Below are 15,881 nucleotides of genomic sequence, written 5' to 3'. Positions count from 1 at the left end.
TTGTCTATGCCATTATATTACAGAGGAGAGTTCTGCTTTGGGAGGAGACTAGATAAGATCACCTCCAAGTTTCCTTCTAACTCTCAAGTTGTATGTTCTTATAAGCCACTTACTGTAAAGTATTTTTTTTTTTTTTTGGTGCTCAGTGTTTTCATATATAGAGTTAACAAGATTGGAAAAGATAACCACTAAGGTTGAACAGATGATTTTTTGAAGTTCCTTCCTTAAGAATCCTTCCATTTTTTAATACATACTAATTTTATATCTGTGATGTGTACATTAGTAATCAAAAACAAAAACTATTTGTGGCTAGATATAAACATGGAACTCAGATTCTTACATTGTGGTATTTAGGACAGTGTCAGGTCTTCCCTTGAAGTACGTGATTCAAAGATGTGGATCCATGATTTAAAACGTAAAAGCAAAAATCAGAGAAGAAAAAATTGTGCAAACTCCGAGCCATTTTAGATTTCACAGTAGTCATTGGGAGAAAGAAGCAGTAGTTCCTTGCCCTCAGAGTTCATTTCCTCCTCATTCTTCTCCAGCACCGGGCAGGAAAGGATGGTGACCTAGATACACAGTCAGAGGGCAGCAATGTTGAACTTTCTCAGACACAGCTGAGTAACTTGGGTCTGGATAGTTATAGGACAGAAACCTAGAGCTGAGAGCTGACAGGGGGAGCTGTCTATAAACACAAGAAGGGGCCATGGCAGGAAGACAGAGGCCTGGGAGCGGCATCAGAGAGAAAAGAAGTGTAACTTTTATCAGGTGTGAAATTGGCCAGAACAGTTTGTTTAATGGAGAATGTCCTGAATCTACACCATCACCTCCAAGACCTCCTTTCTCTCCCACCCGATAGATTGCTGCTACTGATTGGATGAGCCAATACTCATGTGCTAGGACTGGCGGTACAGAACACAGTGTTCATGGTGTAGGCCCCTGCAAACATTTTACAGGGTGCTTGGGTGGATGGAGATGGGAAGCATTTCCAGGAAGCTAAAAATGTGGCTTGGGCTACTACTCCTGATTCTTGACATTATATAAGTGTTTTTCAAACTTTTTCTTAAACTTCAACCTACAGTAAAAAAATGCACTGTACATTGCAGCCCACTATGAACACACTCATAGGCATGGGCACATACATACATATGCATGCACACATATCTGATATACACATATGTATGTACATACATATGAAACAAGTGTCTCCAAACAGATGCACTTTCACGTTATCACAAACAACAAAGCAGATTATATGATCTCTAATATAATGATGGCCAGCCCACAGTTTGAAAAGCATTGTGCTACAACCACCAGGTTTAAAATGACTATGAAAGTGGCCTGATACAATTGTATCCAAAAGTCCCTAAGTCTAAAGCAGTGATTCTCAACTGGAGCAATTTTGTCCTCAGGGGACATGTGGCAATGTCTGGAGACATGTTTGGTTGGCACAACTAGCATCTAATTTGAGGGGAGAAGGGCAGGGATGTTGTGATATTTTATAATGCACAGGAAAGCCCCATGACAAAGATTTCACAGTCCAAAATATCAGTAGTACCAAGGTTGAAAACCCTGCTCTAAGGGTAATAAAAGAAATCAATACTTCTAACTTATTGAAGGTGTATTTAGAATGATAGAAGCTTTAACTCGATCTTCTTTTACTGTCTCTTTGCCTTTGAACTGTATTTGTTATCTTAAGATGAAGTTGAAGCATAATTGCCCTTGGATTGTCTGTAGAGATAAATAGATAGCCAATAGACAAATAGGCTGGAAGGAATGGCCCTGTTATTTTCTTTTGTTTAGACTGCACCAGGCATTTTTGTTTAGAATATTGTTATGGCTCTTTTGAATATTTTTTGTTTTATGATTTTAGTATCTTACTCCCTTTCTCCTCTTCATTAAGCCATACTGATTTAAGACCCTTTCTCACTCAGCCATAGCTGCTGCCTTAGAAAAAAAGTGAAGGGGATTTGGCTAATTGGATTAGACATGGTCTCTAAAGCCTTCTCCTCTTACTCATGAGATTTGATTCTGCTGTTTTCATGGGAAATGACCTTCTGCTAACCTTGAAGTGCCATCTTAAGCCCTAGTATTAAACTGTCTCCTTTTTAGTCATTGCTTTATTCCTCTATCTGCAGCTATTTCAGACCAGGTTCCCTTGAACATGGAGTAGATGTGCAGTCCCCGCGTAGTGACAAGCCCTGATCTCGACATCCTCTCTTCTCCCCTGTCTGGCATAAGTGAAGTTATTGAGTGTCTTGGAGTCAAAATGTTGTGGGGTGGGTTTTTTGGTATTTTATTGGCTATTTCTAGCCCCCCTAGTAAGGCTCTGAATCATTCAGAGATGGCTTGACAGAAGAGACCTTGTTTGGGTTTTTTTTTTTCCTTCTCTTCTTTGGGATGAAGGCAATAGAAAGAGATATCTCTAAATCAAATATCAGACCTGGAATAGTAGTGGAAAATAAAACCAGTGCTATCTAAGACTATTCTCTACCATATTTATTTTAGCATATTTACCTCATCCATCTTGTATTACATAAACAATAGCATTTGTATTTAGTACATGATTCATTATAAGTAATTTCTAATGAATAGTGAGAGGAACATGTGTGTGTTTTGACCGTGAAGCTTTAGATTTCTGTCAGCCTAATAGTAAATGGTACCAGCAAATTCCAGAAACTGATGCTGGAAAAGCTCCTGTGATGTATTGGATTTCAGACACATAAATTCCATTCCTTCCACTTAAAGAGAGCTCTGTAGAGATACACATCTCTTTTTAACCTTCCCACTCTTATGTTAAGAATAGAAAGATGCAGTGTAGAATAGTGAGATGAAGAGAGTTAGTGGAGAGAGGTTGAGCGGTCTGTTCCTTTTAACAATCCTACACCTAATCTCTTTGTCTTCCATGCTCTAGCCAGATCCCAAATAAACCAAGCATGATTAAGAGAGTTAATAAAGTTAGATAAAGAAATGATGGTGTGTATGGAACTTCACCTTAGAGAAGGATGATAGAACCCAAGGAAGGGAAGGTAGGGATGGAAGGGAGAGGAGAGATTTTTGAATGAAGAGATCTCCACCTTCTTCATTGCTGTCAAGAACCTGCGGTGGTTGGTTCCATCCAGGTGTTAGGCAAGGCAGAGTATACCAAATTTCTGAATATAGCCATTTACAACTTAAGAAAGGCATTGTAGGTGATAACAAAGTATGTCTTAGGAATTGAATGACAGCTTAAACATTTTAGAGATTGTATCGTGTGAGGGGCAGTGGCAGTAGTGGTGATGATTTTCTTGGTTTGGGCTTTGTCGTGTTTTTCTACCTGATTAGCATACTCATCATTTTTAATGAGACACCATCGCTCAGAAGTTCTGTGAACAGGAAGGATTTGTCTTCTATACAGGCTGCCTGGGGCTAGGAAGTAAGACCATGCTGAGCCCAAACGACTAGGATAAAGCCTGTGTTTGCTGACAGGGGGAAGGGTAGGCAGAACGTGGGCAAGAGGAGAATCCAGGAAACAGAGCAAATGTTTAAATAATGTGTGGTGCAAGTGTGTGGTTTGTGTCTTCAGAGTGTGGAGAAGAATAAGGAAAGCTGAAACTCTGCAGCTCCCAGGTACTAGAAGCCACTTTCCAAACTCTGTCCCTCCCTTCTAGGTATGAAGGGAATTTATTTCTGCCAGTTTGTAGAAGTTCTGTTTCTTACATCCCTGGGCCTGACTTCTTCCAGGGCCTTTTCTTGGCCAGTTCTGTGCCTCATGTGTACAGACCTTGACAGTGTCTTTGTCTCATCAGCAGTTGATACTTACTTGAAGGTGTCAGTCCTTTTCGTCAGTGAGTTATGCTTTTTAGCTCCCACAAATTTGACTCATAGACTCATCCTCATCATCAGGTGCTTGTTTTTACTTTTTCATACTTTTATTTCTGTCCCCAGCCTTTCTGTTTAGAGTTAGAGTTTGAAAAGTTGCCTTATAGATTCATGTAGGTTTACAAATTTATATTTTGTCATATGCTAAATTCATTTTGCACCCAACACGCGTGCATGACACACTAAATCACCATGCAAGAGAATAAGGAGGGAATTCTTGTCATAATGCAATGTGAAGTCCTGTCCCCATCAGGTAAATTAATGTTCATTCAAAAGATTCAAACTCTTGCTTTGTAAGACATGCCCAGAAGATGGCTGAGGTACCCAGGTTTGCTGGCGTGTAACATGTTCAGTCTAAGAAGGATTGTATGGCTGAATATTTTAGTTTGCAAGACTTTGCTCCTCTCCGAGACACTTAGATGAGACCCTAAGACACGTCATTCTCCTCAGCAAAAATTGCAGAAGTATACATGGTTTGAGGTGAACAAAGGAGATCTTGGCTCACTTAATCCCCTGCAGAGAAGCCGATCAGGTCATTGCAGCCACCTCCCTCTGGTGACCTTCTTATATAAACAGGAACAGGAATTCTTGCTGCTGGATCCCTTTCATCAGGCGTCTTAGGCTCGCTGAATGAAAAGCCCTATAAAAAGGAGATGCGGTCCTAATAATAACAAATACGATCGTGATGGCTATTTTGGACAAGAACAGCTTTGTGCCACTCTTGATCTCCATCGATAGCTATCATTCTTGCCCTGCTATTACCTTACACACTTCCTATTCTTAGAATCATTTGTGAGCCCTGGGCTTGGGGGATTGCAGCCCCCATGGCTGGAATGCCCAGCTTGAGTGGAATGCAGACTGTCTGGCAGAGTGGAGGTTAAATAAAGTTTGCCTTGGCAGCCCCCTCTGCTCTTGGATGGGTGACAAGTGACTCGAGTATAGGAGCGATGGCATGAGCTGCCATGTGGTGTAGCACCAAACAGAGTCTTCCATGCATGAATAGAAGTGATTGATTGTCCATCCCTGACCAACAAAGCTATGACAATCTGAAATGAGGTGGGTGAAGGGGAGACCTCAACAGCCTTGAACCTCAGCTTCTACCATATCAGTTTGAAAAAAATGCAGGAACAAAAAAAGAATAATGTTGAACCACCTTCTAGGTTTCCAGCTGAATTCCAGATTTGCCACATGCCAAAATTCATTTTGCACCCAACACATGTGCGTGAGACACTAAATCACCATGCAAGAGAACAAGGAGGACATTTTTGTCATAATGCAATGTGAGGTCCTTTGGAAGATATACCAAAGTATATCTTCCCCCTCAGAGTAATTGACTCATTTTTGAAAGTAAGACAAAGGGAAATTTTTTCATTGAAATAAGAACAGTTATCAGTTAGTCAACCATTTCTTGAGCACCAAGTACTGTGGGAAATTTTTTTAAAATACAAGACATAGAACTCTTACAGGTTATAATTTAGTTGAAGAGGTAAAGCTGTAAACACCTCAAAAAAGATTCATATTCCAAAGTAAAATATTGGCTCCAGAACTACCTGCCAAAGGAGGTCTATGGAGAAGGAGAGCACTTCCAGCTGTGATGGTCAAGGATTTCATGGAGGAGATGGAATTGAAACAGGTCTTGCCAGAAGGGCAAACTCGAGACTTGCTCTACAGGCAAGGTGAGAAGAGGGCCTTGTTAGTGAGAGAACTATTACGAACAAAGGGCAGATGTAGGAAATCTCCAAGACAATCATGAGGACTTGAAGACCAGAGGATATGGCTGGGAAGGTAGAGAGGGGAAATCGTGTAAAGATCGCCAAAGCCTTAGCTGTGAAGGCTGTGTGTGCATGTTACCAAGAAGGTTATAATGCTTCCCGCCCGAGGAGAGCTAGAAAGGTGTAGGTGCGGCCTTGCTCAGAGACCGAGGCCCTTTTAGTGTTCTCTTCTGTAAAACTGCTTGTACAGTATGTGGCACATAGTGAACACGCAGTCAATAACACGATTCTTATTGTTACTCATCTTCAAATTCTGTTACCTCAAGTTGTTGAATTGGCTTGGTTTCCATTGTAAGAGTCAGTGGTTACGTTGTCCTTTTCTGATTGCTCATGTAATTTATGGTATCTTAGTCTGTTTGGGCTGCTGTAACAAAATACCATAAACCGAATGGCTTATAAACAACAGAAATGCATTTCTCACAGTTCTAAAGGCCGGGAGGTTCAAGATCAAGGTACCAGCAGAATTGGTCTCTGGTCAGGGCCCTTTTCCTGGTTCATAGAAAGCTGTCTTCTTTCTGTGTCCTCATGTGGCAAAAGGGGCAAGAAGTCTCTCTCAGGTTTGTTTTATAAGGGCATTTACCTTTTGCCCCCATGACCTAATCACCTCCCCAAACTCCCCACCTCCTAATACCATCACTTTGAGGGTTAGGATTTTGACATACGAATCTACAATCAGTCCCCTGCCTTGCTATGTCCTTTCCTTCAGCTTTTTCTAAGCTTCTGTCTCTCTTCTACCACAGGTGGCTAGAGGTGCAGGTGGCTGATTTAACAAGTCCACAGCGCTGGGTGCAGTACCTTCGGCTTCTTCAGGAGTCCATCTGGCCCGGTGGAGTTTTGCCTAAGTTTCCACAGCCTGTAAGGACCCAGGAGCAGAAACTGGCTGCTGAGAAACAGGCTTTGCAGAGCCTGATGGGAGTCCTCCCAGGTAATTGGACCAATGAGATCAGTTATACCAGTCACAGTTCCCTTCCATTCTGCTTCACCACCATTACCCCTGTACCTTTTTCTTGTTTGTAAAAGGGCCCCGAATGTGGCTAGATTCAAATATCTGTTGACCCATCATTTCTTAGGCTAATAGGAAAACAAACAGGGCTGCAATTCTTTTATCCCTCACTCAGCTGATGCCAAGGGAATGGATAGGAACTCTATGGCTACACCCTAAATACCAGGTGACAATCCTGCAGATATTTAGGTTAAAAACTTTTGGGCAGGTTTGGGGAAGCTCCGCCTGCAGGGACAGGTCTCAGAGCCATATCCAGGAAATGAAGACTTCAGATTCTCTGCCAATTCATAGCATTTTGGGACCAAGGAAGAAAATCACATGTCCCACAGAAGCTCGAACTAAATAAATTGCAGCCATTGAGTATGGCACATGGCCTTTAGCAATAAGTAAAAACAAAACCTGAAAAGGTTGTTTTTCCTTGCATTGTGTTTTTAGAGGACCAGGAAGGCAGTTTGTTGCCTATGGCTGTGATAACCAGGAAACAGTTATGCACTTAGCTCTGGACAATCAGTTTTATTTACCCTTATCATTATAACTCTGTGATCGCCAACCTAAACTGTTACATTGGAAGGAGTACCTGCATTTTAGTGGCAGGTTATAATGGGTGTTGAAGCCCATTCTTATTTAGATACCTAACTTAAGAAACATATTTTTCTCTGGTTTTTCCTATTTTGTGAGGATTTTAGTTTGGCTGTGTGGTTTAGATGTATGCCCTAAATACCTAACTTATGTAAAAATGGCAGAGATCCTGGGGAGAGACTGTCCTTAGAATCTAAACCTTCAATGGTAACACACAAATTCCGTCTGGTCTTTTCCTCCTCAGATCTTGTAGTAGAAATTCTTGGGGCAAACAAATGCCAGCTGAGCTGGGGTCTAGTCTTGGAGTCACTACAACAACCCCTCATCAACAGGTAGGTGGAAAAACATAATTCCAACATCAGCATAGCTAAAGCTGTCTCTGGTCTCAGAGGTATCCAAGGTTTCTGAGTGAAAAGCCCATATTCCGAAGAATAGGACTGTAGTCTTTACTTGCTCTCAGCCCCAACTACAGAGTTTGATGTCCAGATCCACACACTAAGTAAAATCCACACCATCAGGCTTATGAGCAGGTCGTCACGTGCTAGGAAGTCACTCTTGGACCAACCACCATTGGTGTTTGGAAGAACTGTATGCAGGCCCCACATGAGCTGCTGAAAATGCGCTCTTATTGTGCAGACTTGTTCAGTGTACTTGCTCAGTACTCTTTCCAACATCTGCCAGCCCCTGTGAACGCTCTGAGAGTGCACCCTGGCCTGTGTATCACAGACCATGTAAGATGTTCAACGTAAGCCCATGGCCTCCATGTCACACCAGGAGTTGTGATTCATGTCACACCAGGAGTTGTCTCTGCTTCATATGAAGCAGACAAGATAGTAAGATTGGAATCTCATAAAGGGACCAGAAATGCTGGGTGAAGAGTCCTAGAATAATCCAGAAGAGGTAGGTTCCACCCCTTGGGCGGAACTCTGTTACTCTTCTGGAAGTATTGAATCATCTTGCATTCAAACCCTATCCCAAAGTAGACTGTTTGTTAACTTCCTCAAGGATCCTGGCTTTACCTCACTGCCTGCAAGGCAGCCTATAAATTTAAGGTAATTAATTATGAAAAGCAACAGTAGTCAGGAATTCTGAAAGTATCTAGTAACGTGACGTCTCAAGGATTTGTTATCACAGTTCTTCAGAGCAGTGCTAATGTAACTGTATAAAGAGAAATGGAATTTCATAAAACCTAGTCTCAAGTACTGTTCTTGTCTTTATTAGGATCAGAGGCTTTATTAGTTCAAAAAACATTAATTTCATGGCAGAGGCTTCATCAGACTATTGAAGTTTGGGGCATTGGTGACGGGGGAGGAGAAAATAAATGTCATAAACAGGATCTTGTGTTTCCTGACTGAGCCAGACCCTAAGTTTTTTGTCTGTTTGTTTCAGGCATTTGATTTACTGCCTTGGGGACATCATCCTGGAATTCTTGGATCTCAGTGCCTCTGTTGAGGAGTCTGCTACTACCACCTCTGCTTCAGATACCCCAGGCAACCCTAAAAGGATGGGTGTCTTCTCTTAGCTGGTTATTCATGTATTATTCCCAGGTCAGGGAAGTAGAGTTACTCAGACACCCAGAGACCAGTCAGGAAACCCATGCCCTCTGGAAGTAGGCTACAGCTGAGGAGGCCTAGGCTGTCAGTGGCTTAATTCTCTCCCACTTCTGTTCCATTTGTAGCAGGTGACATGTGTCCCAGTTGCATGCCTATTTATTTCCATGTCCCTTTTGTGGTGTTGGGATTGTTGCTGGTGAGTAGATCCTGTTTCCTTTGGGGAAAGAGCCGTGAGGTAGAGGAATGAGCCCATTTTGCTTCTGCTTTTGCCATCCTCCCCGAGATTGTTTGCCAAAACCCTGGCCTTGTGCACACATGTACCTAATCCACCAGCACACAAGCTCTGGATAGAACAGGAAAAAAACTGTGGCCAGATTTCCTTGGAGGAGAAAACAACCTTCTGAGCTCCTTTCCTACCCGGAAACTAAAAATTCACTCAGGACCATTTTCAAAAAACAAACTCTTGAGTCTAATCTAGTTTCCCAACAGTTCCAGAAGAAGAATGAGGGAAGAAAATTTTTCAAGGGACTTCTTGCTCATGTGTTGCTATTTCTCAACAATCAGCCTTATGGAAGATGTCATGAGGCTGCTTCCCTGGGAGGCTACTTTTCCTTTCCAGAAGACTTCAAAGCTGACTGCCAAAGCTTCTGGTAAATCCACCCCACCCTTCACACCCCTTCCTGAAAGGCATTTGTACCACACATTTTATTTATTGGCTTTCCTTCCAACCCCCTGCCCTAGAGCAATTGAGTTTTTGAATTTGTGACCCTTTCTCTATCAGCAAAATTGCATGACAAGTTGCATATTCAGCCTCAGTTTTTGCAAAGAAAAGGTAAAGCACTTGTCTCCCGTCAAGAATACACGAAGAGTAGGAATAGCAAGCCTGGTTGGTAAATTCTCCCTTGATAATTCTTTGACAGGGAACTTTTATTACTCTGAACAGATAAGATTAGAACTTACAAGGAATAGCTTATTTCCTATTCCTTATGGTTATAATTAGTCTTTTAAGAACACCAGCAATGAAGGCAGAGGTGTTCTGTCAGGCTGCAACATCTATTAGAAAGGCAAAGCAATTAGAAATTGCTGGAGGAGAAGGATAAATCAGGAGGAATTGCTGGTAGAAAAGGATGCAGACAGTCACAGGGAAGTGCTACATATTAAACACATGTGAATAGCTGGCAGAAAGGTGTCAAGGAAGTCACTAAGAGCCCTTTGGCTTCACACCTGCCTGTTAGCACCTTCCCTTTGCTGAATTACCAGAGCCACCACTTGGAGAAAGGTCTTGGAGTTAGACTGATGAGAAGGCAATGAGGTGTCAATAACAAGTGTTAAAGTTCTCTTAGATTCTAAAGTAGGTGATGAACACACAATTAAAGTGGTTTGCAGAAGAAAGTTGTGAAATCTTTTTACTTTTTTGCCCCTCTGGAGGTTTTTAACCCTAAATTGTATCTGATATATTTGGGAGGCTTAGGTGTGCAATTCTTGCCAAAAGGCAAGGAGATGAATGAGATGTCTCATGGCCCCTTCTAGCCTTAAAGGTTGACCATTACAGTGACTTTATGGCTCCAAAGTTCTTGAAGCATTTCCAGCCCTAGACTTTGACAGGCAGAGGTAGCTCAGGATCTCTACCTTATGTGAGTTCAGCCGATGTATCAGAGCTGATCATTCAGCTCCTTCAGTGAGGGCCAAGATTCTATTCTGGATGGGCATAGGGGGCAGCCCTGTTTTATGCCACTTTTCTCTCCCCATACCTTCCCTTCATATGTATTTAGCCACCTGTGTTGCTTTGAATCTGCTGCCTGTCCTGGCTCAAATGTGGCACAAAATCAGTACATCAGACACATCATGAAATCCCTGTGGCTATAAATTCTAAGGAATCTTTTGACACTTCCAGCCCAAAGAACTTACTTGTTTTTCATGTTATGTAAAAGTCCCTACCTCCACTCCATGTGCCTCAAAAAGATAAGCTGTCCTCAGTCCCTCCTTCTACCCAGCCTGGAGGGAAGTAATGGATATTGGCAAGGAAATAATCAAAACTCATCTGGCTTTGAAAATGACCTGCTAAGTTTGGGTAACAGGTTCAGACAATGAGAGAGTAGCAATTGGTAGAAAGCCACAGGTATCTGGAAAAGATCCTCCCAGCTGGCAGGGTGATAAAAGACAGTGAAGAATTGGGCCTGCACTAATCCAGGAAGGGTTTTTTGTTTGCTTGTTTGTTTTTTGCATTTACTCAGGACTAAATTTTATTCATTTAACTCAGAATTTTGATACTTGAAGTAAGACTAAAGTACTTTCCCTTTTCTTAATATCTATAAAAAAGAGGAGGCAGAGATGCTGTGTTCTTTCTATCAAATTCTAAAGGTGATCTCTGCCATTGCTTATTTGAATTCAAGAAAGCTATACTTTTTCACTACATATAACTTAGTTTTTTTCACATGTTTCAATTAGACTTAATAAAACCTAAATGAAAAGTAAGTTTCTAAATCTGAGCCTAGGGGCGTGTATAAATTTTAAAATCAGTACAAGCTACTCCAATTTCCATTTTAGAAATTTGCAGTTTATAAGGTGATATTCTTATTGTTGTAAAGAAACACATAATGTGAGATCTACCCTCAAGTATACAGTACATTATTTTTTATTTATTTATTTATTTATTTTTGAGACGGAGTTTTGCTCTTGTTAACCCAGGCTGGAGTGCAATGGCGCGATCTCGGCTCACCGCAACCTCCACCTCCTGGGTTCAGGCAATTCTCCTGCCTCAGCCTCCTGAGTAGCTGGGATTACAGACATGCTCCACCGTGCCCAGCTAATTTTTTGTATTTTTAGTAGAGACGGGGTTTCACCATGTTGACCAGGATGGTCTCGATCTCTTGACCTCGTGATCCACCCGCCTCGGCCTCCCAAAGTGCTGGGATTACGGGCGTGAGCCACCGCGCCCGGCCCAGTACATTATTTTTTTTGAGACAGTACATTATTAACTAGAAGCAGCACAGTGTTTTGTAGCAGACTGCTATAAGTTTTTCATCTTGCATAACTAAAACTGAACAGCGACTCCTCATTTCCCCTCCCGCCAGCCTCTGGCAATCACTAGTCTACTTTCTGCTTCTGTAAGTTTGACTACTTTGACTGCCTCATGTAAGTGGAATCATGCAGTGTTTGTCCTTCTTTGACTGGCTTGTTTCACTTAGCATAATGTCCTCCAGGTTCATCCATGTTGTAGCAGATGACAGTTTTCTTCTTTTTAAGGCTGAAGACATTCCATTGTTTGGCTATGCTACATTTTCTTCGTTCATTCATTGATGGACATTTAGGTTGCCTCCACACCTTGATTACTGAGAATAATGCTGCAGTGAACATGGGAGTATGAATATTTCTTCGAGGCCCAGCTTTTAATTATTTTAGATAAATACCCAGAAGTAGAGTTGCTGGATCATATATAGTTCTATTTTTAATCTTTTGAGGACTTCATACTGTTTTCCATAATGGCTAGACCATTTTACATTCCCACCAACAGTGTACAAGGGTTCCAGTTTCTCCACATCCTCTCCAACACTTCTTATGTTTTGTTTTTTTCATAATGGAATCTTAAAAGGTATTAGGTGATACTAATATCTTGTGGTTTTGATTTGTATAATCCAGAACATTTTTTAGTCTTCCTGTGTCCTACCCAGGTTATTCATTTCCAGCTACTGTTCTTCCCTTGCTCACAGCACCCAACAGCAGTTGTTAGGTCCTGGTTAAAGTAAAAATATGTGTAACTGTGGTCCCTGGCTGCATGAATCAGGATGCTTTGGACCGGAATTAAATTACGAGGAAAACTTACTTTATTTTATAACTTTAGTACATGAGTAGGTAAGCCCAGGAGTTGGTGATTCAGCAACTCTGGGACCTCTTTAGGGGCCTGGATTCTTTCCATCTTTCGGCTTTGCCATTCTAATTATGTCACCTCTGTTCTCAGACTGCCTGCCTTCCTGGTGCTGCAGTTTCAGGCATCATACCCAGACATAACATTCATGAAAGAACAGGACCATCTCTTCTATGTTTTCTTCTAAGGAATGAAAGAAGCATTTCCCAAAAGCCCTTCAAGAATCCTCTTTTAGGCTGGCACAGTGGCTCACATGTATAGTCTCAACACTTTGGGAGTCCTAGGTCGGGGAATCATTTGAGACCAGGAGTTTTAAGACCAGCCTGGAACATAGCAAGACCCTGTTCCTACAAAAAATATATAAATTATGAGCTAGGAATGGTGGCTGTTGCCTGTAGTTCCAGCTACTAGGGAGGCTGAGGCAGGAGGATCACTTGAGCTCAGGAATTTGAGGCTGCAATGAGCTATGATCACACTACTGCACTCTAGAATGAGACCCCCAAATCAAAAAAAAAAAAAAAAAAACCCTTATGACTCACTGACTAGAGCTGCCCACCTCACACCAGTCCACTGACATTGAGAATGGCATTGTGATTGGTTTTCAATAGTATTTGCCCCCAAAGATAAGGTCACCTTCCATGAAGCTCAGATATCTACAGAAATAATTGATGTTAGCAAGTAAGAAGCAGAGCATGGCTGTTGATAGACAATGTCTGCTCTAGGGAGGGCCATTCTGCCAACATTCAGCAAATCCCCATCCACTCTCAAAATGCCTGGTACCAGCTAATAGTTAACATTTTCTGAGAGCATTACTTAAAGCCCTTTACATATCTTCACTTATTTAACCTACAAATACACCCTTAAAGATAGGTTCTGATGTAGTGGGTTGGTACAAAAGTAATTGTGGTTTTGCCATTTTAATGCAATTACTTTTGCACCAACCTGATATATCCCCATTTTATAGATGGGGAACGTGAGACAGAGTGGTTATGCCTTACCCACAGTCATTTGCAAGGGAGTGGCAGAGCCTAGATACAAATCATTTCAGTCTGCCTCTGACCTACATGTATATCCACTATACTAAATTGCCCTTCTACCTTACGAAGCAGAACAAGATTGCATTCTCACTTTTAAGGAGTCTACAGTCTACTGTAGGAGCCAGTAAACTTTCTCAGTAAAGGGCTGGAGAATAAATATTAGGTTTTGCAGCAGTGTGGTCTGTGTTGTAACGACTCAGTTTTTCCATTGTAGTGTAAAAACAGTTGTAGACGATTCATAAACAAGTGTGGCTGTGTTCCAATAAAACTTGATTTACAAAAATAGGCAGCTGACCGGATTTGGCCCATGAGTCATAGTTCGTGGACCTGTGGTCTAGTGAGTTAGAATACTCCTTACTAAATTTTAATGTGTGTGTGATTCACCTGGCATCAGGTTAAAATGCAAATTTTGATACAATCTGCCCGGACTGAGGCCTAGTAAAAGTTTAAGTGCTATGCTCTAAAAATGTCAACAGCATGATTATCTCACTCCTCTGCTGTTTGAGGGGCAGGGAGCAGTTGGAGATGCCTTGTTTCAGGAACTCAATTCAGTCAAGCTATCCTTGCAAGCCTTAGCTCCCACAGCCCCCTCCACACCTGCTGTTTGTCCAATCTAACTTTGCACCAGAGCAAGATGCATCTTCCCGGGATGAGGAGAGGAAGGTTAGCCCACCCTGCTGGATGTGGAAGGGGGTGGGAACCAGAGAAAGAATGGTAATTGGGGATGAAGGGAAACCATGATGCTCTTGTAGTTGAAGACCTGACTGGGCACGCTCTGCCGTAACTTGGCACCTCTGTTTCCTTTCCACTAGGAGTGCCAGAAATCACAGGGCAGTAGTCGCTCACCCTGCCTTTGTAGACAAGAAAATGAAACCATTGAAGGGTGAATTTCAGCGAGCATATCGCCATCGCTCTTTTATGGTATAAAGGATGAGAGAGGCAGTGAGGAAGACATTGCCCCAAACATTATGTCCACCTCTTAAGACTTACCCGATACTTCTTATTTCACAAAGACAACATTGACTGGTTTAAGAAAAAAAAAATTGAAATCCAGAAGAATGTTTCAGTGTCAAGCATGAAACAAATGAAAGTCATCATTTTTTTTCCTTCTGTGACTCGATAGCAACAGTGTATAGAGAGCCAAGACCACTGTGAAGTGGTGGAGGAAATTCGGGCACCCGCAGTCACCTCGGCAGACACACTATGCTATTTTCAGACTGTGCTGCCTCCCTGTCATCCTCACCTGTCTCTTGTCTGAAAGTCCATTTTAACTCTGCTTTCTTGGAAACAGAAACAAGCATGTGACAGGATGCAGAGAATTACTCCCGGCTTTGATGTCTCCACCAGCTGATGAAACCTAGTTTCTCCACCCATCTTCAGTCTCCAAGCCTTACCTGCAAGCTCTTCCATGAAAGTCACCGGCACACTCTCTCTGGGATGTGAAAGGTTGTGAGGGAAGAATTAAAAAAACAAAACGGAAGTAACAGTATCAAGATCCAAACTCAGAAAACATTTATTGAAGTGACATTATCTGCTCTTTTAACCCAATCTCTTTGTCACCAGTCACTGTTTATTTAGGAAGTGTAAGCTAATTTTAATATTAAAGTGTTACAGTGATTAAGAAGGTAAGTTTGTGAATAATGTATGGATGATCCACACTTTGTCTTTTTTCCCATCTTATGTTCCATGTTACTGCTGCACCCTGTTATAAGCGAGGGAGGGAGTTGGCTGTGATTACTTCCAGAAACTTGGATTAACCCATGAGAGTAAAGACCTAGCTAGATAAACACAGAAGTCTCTGATTGCAGACAAAAAGACTAAAATGTCAACAGAAGCGATGTCTTGTTTATACTGTGCTGAATTGGATTTGGTAACTCGTGATCATAGGTAATCAGCCCTTTTGCCCGCATCCCTTGGTGAAGAATCATCCTGCTCCTATAACTATCAAAAAGATTAACCATGAATGTTGATGTGAAATACCTGCTTTTCATACCTTGACACTAAGGAAAATAGACCTTATTAAGGGAGGAAAGCCCTTTTGGGGTTTATGTCCTTTACATATGGTGCTCACGTGGAATCCAAATTCAGTGAGGTAATGGTGGCCCAGTTCCTTGCCACTTTATGCAGTTGTGTTTAAAGTTTGCCTTCTGTGATCTATAAATGCAAGTGGCTTTTTTAAGAATAGTGAGGGCAGCTTTCCTTAAGGACTCA

General features: G+C 41.8%; 1 protein-coding gene across 3 annotated transcripts in view; it reads left to right on the top strand.

Moving 5' to 3' along the window:
- The window catches only part of SNX19 (sorting nexin 19), a 42,569-nt gene extending 28,600 nt beyond the window's left edge, over positions 1–13,969 (top strand). For 2 of the 3 annotated variants that reach the window (XM_012449184.2, XM_021672593.2), the window contains 3 exons: positions 6,374–6,558; positions 7,460–7,547; positions 8,605–13,969. In XM_012449184.2, the coding sequence (XP_012304607.2) occupies positions 6,374–6,558; positions 7,460–7,547; positions 8,605–8,737 (406 nt within the window). In that variant the 3' untranslated portion in view covers positions 8,738–13,969. The remainder of the gene's footprint in view (positions 1–6,373; positions 6,559–7,459; positions 7,548–8,604) is intronic. The other variant, XM_021672590.2, reaches the window with a different exon arrangement.
- The last annotated feature ends 1,912 nt before the right edge of the window (positions 13,970–15,881 follow it).

The sequence above is a fragment of the Aotus nancymaae genome, unplaced genomic scaffold (assembly GCF_030222135.1).
Source record: "Aotus nancymaae isolate 86718 unplaced genomic scaffold, 86718_ANA_hifiasm-v0.15.2.pri h1tg000012l, whole genome shotgun sequence".
Taxonomy (NCBI): Eukaryota; Metazoa; Chordata; class Mammalia; order Primates; family Aotidae; genus Aotus; species Aotus nancymaae.
This window is presented reverse-complemented; position numbering and strand designations above follow the sequence as displayed.